At 15.0% G+C, this 11,287-nt stretch overlaps 3 protein-coding genes across 3 annotated transcripts, besides 14 other annotated features; all 3 read right to left on the reverse strand. All coding sequences in view use genetic code 6, as the record gives it.

Moving 5' to 3' along the window:
- Positions 1 to 1,274: 1,274 nt before the first annotated feature.
- Positions 1,275 to 2,647, reverse strand: IMG5_082070 (hypothetical protein; the record flags this gene model as incomplete). Its single annotated transcript, XM_004036398.1, has 5 exons — positions 1,275 to 1,368; positions 1,427 to 1,778; positions 1,834 to 2,025; positions 2,074 to 2,580; positions 2,641 to 2,647. Coding segments are annotated over 5 exons (1,152 nt in total), but the record flags the coding sequence as incomplete, so codon positions are not given.
- Positions 2,588 to 2,630: a microsatellite.
- Positions 2,648 to 3,560: 913 nt separating the features above from the next.
- Positions 3,561 to 3,635: a microsatellite.
- Positions 3,564 to 3,639: a microsatellite.
- A 21-nt stretch (positions 3,640 to 3,660) lies between these two features.
- Positions 3,661 to 3,702: a microsatellite.
- Positions 3,703 to 4,317: 615 nt separating this feature from the next.
- Positions 4,318 to 4,410: a microsatellite.
- A 1,508-nt stretch (positions 4,411 to 5,918) lies between these two features.
- On the reverse strand, positions 5,919 to 7,178 carry IMG5_082080 (zip zinc transporter family protein, putative; the record flags this gene model as incomplete). The annotated part of the gene is made up of 3 exons (XM_004036399.1): positions 5,919 to 6,412; positions 6,506 to 6,815; positions 6,957 to 7,178. 3 exons carry the CDS (start codon positions 7,176 to 7,178, stop codon positions 5,919 to 5,921), a joined length of 1,026 nt encoding a protein of 341 aa, XP_004036447.1.
- Positions 6,575 to 6,615: a microsatellite.
- A 429-nt stretch (positions 7,179 to 7,607) lies between the features above and the next one.
- Positions 7,608 to 7,683: a microsatellite.
- Positions 7,684 to 7,918: 235 nt separating this feature from the next.
- Positions 7,919 to 7,989: a microsatellite.
- A 425-nt stretch (positions 7,990 to 8,414) lies between these two features.
- Positions 8,415 to 8,457: a microsatellite.
- Positions 8,458 to 9,718: 1,261 nt separating this feature from the next.
- Positions 9,719 to 9,785: a microsatellite.
- Positions 9,728 to 9,768: a microsatellite.
- Positions 9,786 to 10,028: 243 nt separating the features above from the next.
- Positions 10,029 to 10,054: a microsatellite.
- A 284-nt stretch (positions 10,055 to 10,338) lies between these two features.
- Positions 10,339 to 11,229, reverse strand: IMG5_082090 (hypothetical protein; the record flags this gene model as incomplete). The annotated part of the gene is made up of 2 exons (XM_004036400.1): positions 10,339 to 10,444; positions 10,865 to 11,229. The coding sequence occupies 2 exons, from the start codon at positions 11,227 to 11,229 to the stop codon at positions 10,339 to 10,341; spliced, it is 471 nt and encodes a 156-aa protein (XP_004036448.1).
- Positions 10,517 to 10,596: a microsatellite.
- Positions 10,526 to 10,585: a microsatellite.
- Positions 11,230 to 11,287: the final 58 nt, after the last annotated feature.

Consider the following 11,287-nt stretch of genomic DNA (forward strand, 5'->3'; position numbering starts at 1 on the left):
AATTATACGACCTTTGAAAATTATGAATCGAAAAACAAAACTATTTAAAATAATATTCTTTTATTTAATTTTATATTTATATAAACATTTTTAAATTATTTATGAAAATTAAAATATTAATAGTATTTAATTAAAAAAAAAAAAATAGTATTTTTTTATTCTAATTATTAAATTTTAATTATTTTATATAATTATTTGTTTTATTTATAATCGTATAAATTATTAATTAAATAAAATATAATATAAATTATTATTACTCCATTTTTTTTTTTTTAAATTAACTTCTTTATAGATTTTTTGAAAATTAATATAAAGAAAATATAATAAAAAAAGTAATTTTATATAATTTATTTGGAAAGTCATATAATTTTAATATATATTTTTGTTGAAATATATTTTATATTTTTTATTATATTGTAATTTTTTTCAACTATATTTTACAATATTATATTTAAATTAAAAATTATTTAACTTTTTATTTTTTATAATTAATTATATTAAAAATAAAAAGAAATTCTTTATCTTAATCTTTTTTAAAAAAAAACATATTTTTTTAGAATTTTTAATAAATAATTTTATTTATTGATTGCCAACTTCCATTTTATTTTCCTATAATAGTCTAAATTTTACAACTAATTTAAAACCAATAATCAAAAATATGCGATTCCATCTAACACCCTATAGAATAAGATCTATGTATATTTTAAATGAATAAAAATGAAAAACAATATTCTTGTGACTGTCTCGAAATTAATTTTATTCAAAATAATATTTTTTTTGTAAATAAGATTGACTTTTTTTTTAATATATCTATCTACATATAGTTTTTGTTTTTTAATCTCATCAGTGTTTTTTTTTGTTAGAAAAAAAAAAAAAAAAAATTTATACAAATGCAAAAAAAAAAAAAAAACGTATTAAATTTATTTAATTTTTTTTTTTTTTTTTTTCCCCCAAAAAAAAAAATACTAAGGAATTAAATATAAATAATATAACAAAAAAAAAAAAATAATAATAACTCATCATTCAGAACTGACATTTTCAATTAAAAACTAATAAAGAATTTTTTAAAATTCATTTAAATCATTATTCTAATTAAGTGTCTTTTTAGAATAATCAATAATTTTTTGTTTATCATAAGTAATAATTTCCAATTAAATAGTTAATTTTTCTTTAATTTATTCAATCTAATCTTCATTTTAACACTATCCAATAACATAACTGATAGTTTCATAATTATTTCTCTCTTCAGCACATAATTAAGCCATTTCTAAAACTTCTTTTTCTAAAATTTTAACAGCAATTAATAATGGTTTAATAGCTTATTTTTCTTTACTTGAAATTCTTTTATCTAAAATCATTAAAATTTCACTAAAAAAATTATAAAAATATTTCTTCTTTTTTTTTTTTAAAAAAAAAAATTATTTACTTCCATTTTTGTATATCATCTTCATCTAATAAAGATTAAATATTTAAAAAAATTTCTTCTTTTTTGGAACTCCAGTTTTCTTTTAATTCATCAAATTTAATATTAAGTTCTTACTTATGTTTAATTGCAATGAATTTATTTTATTAATCATCACTAAAGAGATTAAAATCAACACTTACAGATGCAAACTTATCAAATGAAAGATTTTATTCATCATCAATGAATTTATCTGCATTTTCTTTAAAAATTTGAGTTAATATTTCCTCATTATAATTTTCATTTTCTATATGTTTATTTAATATAAGGAATTCTTATAAATTACAAACTCCATTACCATCTAGATCACTAGCATCTTTTTTTTGTTAATATTTTATCTTTAACCTTAAATAAAAAATATATGTATTTACCAAACGCATTTATAACATATATTTTTGCACGATTAACTAACATTTTTTATTTTTCAATTGTTTTATAAAAAAAATCATCAAAAGAAATCAAATAATTATTCGGATTTCGAATATCTACAATCTTTAATTATTCAATTTCTTTTTAAAATTCAATTGTTTCTTCATTTGTCATTCTAGAATCAGAAAAATTAGCTTTTTTTATAAAAAATTAATACATATATATAAATATATTATACTAACCGATAAAGCAAACCACTTTTAAATATGGAATATAATATTTGTTTTCAATTTCTATATTTTCAATGTTTTTAGCAACTGTACATAAGTTTTCTGTAAAATTAATAATATCTATATATTAATTAAATTCAGATAAAGAGTTTTAATTAAAGATGAAATTTGCAAATTAGTTAATTCTTAAAATCTACATATTTTTTTTCACAGAAAGGATAAATATAATAAATTTCTAATCAATAATTTGTTTCAACCCAAAAAGTTTGGAAAGAAAAATATAAGTAAAATTGGCACAATCAATTTCTTTAAATTTTTCGTTTTCGTTTATTTATTTTATCCTGTCTTAATATATTAAATTTATATGTTTCATTATAGTAGGTAAAACCATATAATTTCTAAAATTCACATATTTATTACTTTATAATTATTCAACAAGTATTCTACCTTAGTCTGTCTTATATATTAAATCAAAATCAATTACATTTTTTTATCCTAATTTTGGAGCATTATTTACACCTATTATTATTTATATATATATTTAATATATATATAAATATATTTTATATTGATTTTTACTTTACATTTCATTTTTTTATATAAATCTTTTCCATTTATCCTATATTTTTTTGGGTTAAACCTTTTTATTTTTTTATTTTTCAATTTCAGTATTATTTGTTTATTAATTTTTTTCTTTTGTAATATTCTCGTTTGTGTGATTTTACTATTACATTAAATTTTAGATTTTATCTTCTAATTATTTATTAATTTCTAACTATTATAAATGCAGTTATTCATATTAATTAAACTACTCTTCTTTTTATTTATTACTACATTAATTATGTTCCAAAAATGCATCAATAACTAAATCTATCTATTAATTATTAAAAAGAAATTCATCATATTTTGTTTAAATCAGTTATAAATCAGTTTAACAAATTTAATCATTTTTTTAATTAATTAATAATTGATTCACGTTCGCGTTATTTATAAAATTTTAAGAAATTAATAATTCTTCATCTAAATGAGAAAAGGCATTTAATTATTCAACAGTATAATTTTAATTATTAATCTAAATTGTTTATCCGAAACTTTAATTAGAAAAACTACTATTTGATTATTCTTTTATTTATTAACCTAAACTAATTTATAAATTATAAATATATAATATTAAAATAAAATAAAATGATATAAAATTATATATATATAAAATTAAAAATAAAATATATATATATATATAATTATTACTCTAAAAGATTAACACTTTTGTATTTTTTTTTTTTAATATTTACTTTATTTTATTAATTTTTTTTAATATCTGTTAATTATTTTTATAATAAAAAATTTATTTTTTTCAATTTTTAAATTTCATTATTAGCGTTTTTAATTGAAATTTCAAATAAGATAATTTTATTATCCATTTCTTCTTCTTTTTTTAAAAACTCTTCTTCTTTGTTTTTAAAGTCTTCTAATTTGTTCTCTAAAAGACATTTAACTTAATTATATTATTATTATTATTATTATTATTAATATTATTAATATTATTAATATTATTAATATTATTTATATTATTAATATCTTCTTAATTCTAAACATTGTTTTTATTTTTTTATAATAAATTATTTTTTTATTATATTTTATCAATTATAAATTCATATATATGCTAAAAATTTTTAAAGATATAATTTATAAATTCTGCATATTATTAATTTTCCCCATTAAAAAATTACAAAAATTCATTTAAACATAAATTTAAAGCTTTTTTTACACATAATACCTATTATTTATGTTCCTAAATGAAATTTTGTAACGATTTTTTCAATTCTTAGCATAATTATTTACATGTTTATCCTTTATTTTATTAGAAAAATTATTTAAATATTTTCTCCGTTTTTTCAACGGTTATCTCGCTGTTTAAAATACCTAAATCTAATTGATTCGGCATACTTTTAGGCTTAGAAATTGTATTTTTAATTTTACATTGTGAAGATGCGTTAAAAATTGATTAATTTTCGCTTGAATTATTAATATTTGATTAGGCTTTATTTAAATTAGCCATAAAACTATTAGTGTTTTCAATTAATGTATTTTTTTTTAATGTTTTTCTACTAGTCTAAGACTTAAGTCTATCCGCTTTAGATCTACTTAAAGGTGAATCAAAATTAAAATAAGCCATTTATTAATACAATGCTCCTTTACTATTCTTCTGAAAACTTTTGCTAAAAACTAGTCTATTTAAATTTAGTATTAATTAAAATTATTATTATTATTATTATTATTATTATTATTATTAATATTATTATTAATATTGTTTTTATTATTAATATTATTTTTATTATTAATATTATTTTAATAGATATCTAAATTTAATTAATAAGATCTTCTCGGATATTTAGATTAAGTAGTTAATATTTTTTTCTATTATGTTTTTTATTAAAAAATAGCTGAATTTTTTTTTTTAGATAACTTTAATATTTTTTATATTTATTAATTATTATGTTCTATTTAAAATTCGTTTGAAGTTAAGCGTTAATTAATTAGTTATTATAAATTTAATTTCGGAAGGTCTAATTCAATTTAATTTTACATATTTATTTATTTTTTTTTTAAAAAAAAAAATTTTTTTTTATTTTTTATATGTTTATATATATTTTTTATAGAAATAACTATATTTGTATATATATATAAATTTACATTTATTTTATACAAAAACTTAATTTCTTAAACCTCTTAGAAATAAAAAAAAAATATAAATATAATATATAAATCTTATTACAAAAAAATTCTATTACATTCTATATTACATTTCTTATTACTATATTCATCTACTAAAACTTCTTAATTAGCTATATAAGCGAAAGTCCTAGCACTCATACTCTTAAAAATATACATAATTAAGCATCCTTAATTATTTAAACCCCATCCAATACTTATTATTCCTATAATATTAATAACTGCTTCTTAAATAATAACCATTTCATTAGCTACTTATAAGCCAATATTAGCTTATTTAAAAGAAAGTCTTAAAGCAATTTTCCTTCTGCGCATTTATGAAAAAGTCATTCCAAATGTCATTTATATTATATAAGGTTTTAAGATTTTTTAAGAATCTTATTTTTCTATTTATTAGTGTATTATTGCTTGACTTTTTTTTTTTAAATTTTAATAAATTATTCTTATTTGAGAAATTTTCAACTCTTAGTCTCTTAGAGTCTTTATTTATTATTCCCAAATTTTAATAAATTAGTAATTATTTAAATTTTCTAAGTAATATTATCTTCACTTACAAGAGTATAAGAGTTTTATATTAGTATATTATTTATATATTTTGTGATTTATTATTATTTTTCTTTTTAAATACAATCTCTCTATTATTCATTCGGATGTATTATGTAAATAGTTTTATTAATAAAAAAGGATTTATGAATAACTTACTTTTCTTTTTTATAAACATATATCCTTTGAGAATTATTCAGGTATTTTTTATTTATTTTGGTAATATTTCTTAGAATCAGGCAATATATGAAACATTAAAATTGATAAGAATAAACCATACGGCAAAAGGAAGGTCTTAAGTTATTATTATTTTTTATTTTTTTTCAAGAATTTTCTTTATATCCTAAAGGTTATAATTTCCTATCAATAATATCATTATGAGTATTTTATTATCTAAACTTATATTTGATCTTTTTTGATTTAAAGTTTTAATATTTTATATATTTATTTGAGTTCTGGCATATATATATATATATAAATTAAAAAATTTTCTCATCCAAAAAAAAAAAAAATTAATTTTTTTTCTTTAAATTAAAAACAAATAAAAATAATATATAAATGTTATTATTAGAAAAATAAATTCAATAATTTGGCATTACTTCCTCTTCAAAAAACCATAAAACACTAACTATCACTATTGCAATTATAAAAAATAAGAATTTTAAAATCTTAGATCCTTTATTACTAAACTCATCAACTAAAATTTCCAAAGTAGCTACATAAATGAAAGCACCAGAAGTTATACTCGTATAAATACACATTTCTAAATATCCTTAATTACTTACACCCCATCCAATCCCTATTCCTATAATATTAATAATAGCTTAAATAATAACCATTATAGTAGCTACTTTTAAATTAATATTAGCTTTTTTAAGCGAATTTGCAAAAGTAAGTATTTCTGTACATTTGTGACAAAGCACTGCTGCAGCTAATATTAAACATTTAACCCAATCTTTTTCTAGTCCAATAGCTAATCCTTCTAATATAGCAGTTATTCCAAATGCTATTTATAATAAATAAGGTTTAAAGTTTTTTTAAGAATCTTGCTTTTTTATTTCTTAGATTATTTTTTCTACTTATTTTTTTTATTATGATAAAACTATTCTCACATTTTAATTATCTTCTTCCATTTTTAAAATCGCAATACTTGTTGTTTTATTTTCACATTCAATATTTTAATCCATATTTTATTTTTAAGAAAAAACTTCTTATTATTAAGTTGTTTCTACTATATTTTTATTAGTATTTTAATTATTTTATTATTAATTTATTTATCCATTATTATTAGTCATTTTATTTTCGAAATTCTATTATTCTTAATTAACATCATTTTCAAAATTTCCATTATATGTATACTTCTATCCTTTATTATTCTACTGCGAAGCAACTATTGTAAGAACTTTATCTAAAAACAGCAGTAATGAAAAAGTTGTAACAATTATAAAAAAAGACCATGGATAATATTTCATAAAAATCTATTCAGTAATATTAATTGTGTGTAATTCTTAATTTAACTCATTTTAGAATTAATCATCAGGATTATTATTTTCTTCTTAAGCATGTTCTTCCTCATTTTAATCTTATTTTGGATCTATTTAAACATCATAATTTTTTACTTCTATTTATTATTAGTAGAAATCTAGATAAAATACTTAGGATTCAGGTATTAAATAAAATATTCCTATTGATAAAAATAAACCTCCGGTAAATGCAGATAATATGGAAATTAATCGAGTATTTTCTTTATAGGATTTTAATCGTAAAGGAATATTTCCAGTTATAAATATCATTATGAACATAATAAAAATAGAAATTAATTTAATTATCCAAGATTACATTTTTTTTATAATTTTTTTTTTTTTTTTTTTTTAAATAATAATTTATAAATGATTATTTTTAGTTTAAATAATTACTTAAATATAAATTTATTTTTATATTAAAAAAAAAAATTAAATTAAATATAAAATTATATTTGATTTTTTAATGATATATTTATATAGATAAAAAATAATTATTTAATGTTTTTTAATTTTTATTTTTGAAAATATATAATTAATTATTCACATATATAAAAATAATTGTAGAAATATATATATATAAAATAATATAAATTTGTATTAAAATTTTATAAATATAAATAAATATGAATTATTATATATATATATATAAAACTATATAATGATATATTTGTTATGTTTCACTTTAATTTATTTTTAATCCAAATAAATATAAATCAAGTTATAAATTTAAAACAAAAAAAAAAAAATTATATATATATTAACATAAATATATATTTATATATATATATAAATATATATATATATATATTAATATTTATATATAAAATTTTTTAATATTTCATGCTATAATATTATATATTATAATTATATTTTAACCTTAATATTAATTAAAATAAATTAAAATATATATTAATTTATAATTTTTATTATTTTTTATTAAATATATCATCATATATTAAATATTTAATTTTAATATTATTTTAAGTTATATTTTTTATATTTATTTTTATATTAAATTATTTTTAATTTTTATTTTATCTTTCATTTCGTTTTCTTTAATAATTATTAATTTATATTTATTTTATTTTAATTTTATTTCAAATTATTAATATTATTTATAATTATAATAATAATTTTCATTTATATAAATAATTTTTTTTATGATATTTTTAAATTATTTTCTTTATTTTTCTTGATTAATTTTACTTTTTATTATCATATTATCTTATTTAATTTCTATTTTCTATACTATAGTTTTATTTATCTATATAAAATAATTTATTTAAATTTTTATACAAACAAACAAAAAATATATATATACTTTATATTTTTTAAAAAAATTTATAAAAAATAATTAGATATAAAATTAATATTTTTAATTTTTAATAATATAAAACATTAAGCAAATTTTCATTTTTTTTTATCTTTTTCAAATAAAAAAAAATTAAATAGATATATATATATCTAATTAAAAAAAAAAATATTTTTTTATTAAATTTATTAAAAACATTATAATAAAAATTATAATATTTTTTTTTAATTATATAAATTTTTTATAATATATATATATATATAAATATATATATATATATTTATAATTATTACAAAAACATATAAAATTAAAAGACTTTTATTTCCTTTATTAAAATACTAAAAACTTCAAATCAATTATAAATCATAAAAAGAATAAAATTTTTTATAAATAAACTTCTCTAATATATTTCCATCATTAATACTCATAAAAATACATATAACTATATTCTTCCTAAATTATTTAAATACAATAAATACTTATTTATTTAGGATTCATAAAAGCTTTTATTAATGCTATTCTATTATTTTTTTTAAAAGAATATACTCTTTTTTAAAATATTTCTTACCATTTACGATAAGGTACTGTTTTATCTAATATTATAGATTTAACTCAATTATTATTTAATACGATATCCAATCTATTTAAGTTAATTAATATTAAAAAATGTTATTTTAGTATATTAGGCTTCAAGCTATTTTATTTTTTTGAGTTTTTTTTTCTATTCGCTTTTTATTATGCCTCATTAATTTCGAAATACTATTAAAATATTAAAAAAATTTTCTTATAAGTATTATTAATACTTATTATTTTTATATATTTACTGGTTATTACTATTATTTTTTTCTTAAACACAAACTTATTAATAATAATCTTTTTTTATTAAATTTAATGAAATATTAATGTATTAAAATTGCGAATTTTGTATAAATTACCGAAATATCTTTATAAATAAAAATATAAATCAAAAATTTATAATTATCATAAAATATAGTCATCAATATTTTTTTTTTTTTTCTTATTATAAAAATATGTATAAACTTATAATTTTATTTAGGTGTTTTTTCATGATAATATTTCATTAATTTATACTTAAGATTTAGAAAATAAATAAATTAATTCATTATAAAAAATGAATATGGAAAAAGGAAATAAAAAGTATAAATTTCTAGAATTTTATTTAAAAAATTTATGAAGATTTTTCTTTAAATAATTTATTCAGAAAGGAATATTTAAGATATATAATAAAATTATAATAATTTTGAAAATTTTATAAATTTTAATATATAAGTTTTCAATTTTTATTTTAATTAATTTATTATAGGTAATGTAAAAAAGATATTTTTAAAAATTTTGAATATATGATTATTATTAAAGCTATTTTATTTATATAATAAATAAAAAATTCATTATTTGTTAAATAATTTTAATTTTAATTGCATTTTAAAAAAAAATTAAATAAAAATAATTATAATTATATATAAGAAAATCTTAATATAAATATATATATTAATTTTTTAAGAAATATTATTAATAAAAATAAATATTATTAATATATATATATATTTATATTTATATTTATATTTATATTTATATATTTTAATTTATTTATAAGAATTCAATTAATTTTAAATACTTTTACAATTATTCATAAAATAGGCATATTACTATAAATATATAAATTTTATAAAAATAATTCAATGTTTAAAATTTATTTATTTTTCTAAAAACCAAAAACAGCTTCCTATTCCTACCGCAATTAAAAATATAAAAAATTTTTAAAATCTATATTTTATATTATTAAATTCTTCTTCTAAAATTATAATAGTAGTAATATAAAAGAATGTACCAGCACTAATACTCATATAAATACTCATATAAAATTTTTCTGAATCACATAAAATCCATCCAATCCCTATACCTATTGTATTCATAATAGCAAAAATAATAATCATTATAGTAGTTACTTTTTTATTGATATTAGATTTTCTCATATAATTTCCTAAAGTTAATCCTTCAATCCATTTATGAATTAGTACAGCTCCGAATATTACTAAACATTTTATCCAATCTTTTTCAAGTCCAATAGCCAATCCTTCTAATATAGCATTAAATCCAAACGTTATTTATAATAAATATGGTTTCAAGCAGTTCTAAGATATTTTTTCATTTATTTTATTAAAGTATATTTTATATTTAATTACTTTATTTCGATATACTCATTTTTAAAGAGATTTCATCTTTATTTTATAACATTTCAGATGTAGTATATCTTTTTTTGTAATCAATATTTTATTCTATATTTATTTATTAAGATTGTATTTATTAAATATCCTATTATTCAATTTTTTTATTAATTTATTAGTTTTCAATTATATTGTTTTATTATATATTGTTGTTAATTTATTATTTTTTTATTTAATAATTTTTATAATTTTGAATATTTAAATACTATAAATATAAATCATCATCAATTAAATAATCTTTAATCGAATTATATCCCGTAATAACTTTATCTATAAGGAGCATTAATGAAAAAGTGCAAACAATTACAAAAAACGACCACGGAAATTTTTTAACAAAGATATCTTCATCTATAGTAATAGGCTCTTCGTCTAAATAACTAAAATCATGTAAAAAATCGTAAATTTCTTACAATTCTTCCAATTCTTACTATTCTAACTCTTCTTACTATTCTTAGCTTAATTTATGTTTATTTTTTTATAATGTTTATTAAAAATGTTCGGGCATTTAATTATACATTTCATTTATTTCATCTTTTTATTATTAAATAATTTTTTATTTTTTTATTTTATATAATCCTCCTTTAAATATTCTAATCTTTCTTAGGTAATGCTAATTTAAATTTTCTTAGGATTAAGGTATTAAATATAATATTCCTATCGATAAAAATAAACCTCCTGTAAATGAAGATGATAATGATATTAATCGAGTATTTTCTTTATATGATTTTACATGTATAGGAATGTTTCCGGTTAATAATATCATAAAAAATATTGATAAAATAGATGTTAGTTTTATAATGAAATATTTCATTTTTATTTTAAATTTCCTTATAATTTCAAATATTATTAATTTATAGTTAATTTTGTCT

The sequence above is a fragment of the Ichthyophthirius multifiliis genome (genome assembly GCF_000220395.1).
Source record: "Ichthyophthirius multifiliis unplaced genomic scaffold scaff_1120509250564, whole genome shotgun sequence".
Classification (NCBI taxonomy): Eukaryota; Ciliophora; class Oligohymenophorea; order Hymenostomatida; genus Ichthyophthirius; species Ichthyophthirius multifiliis.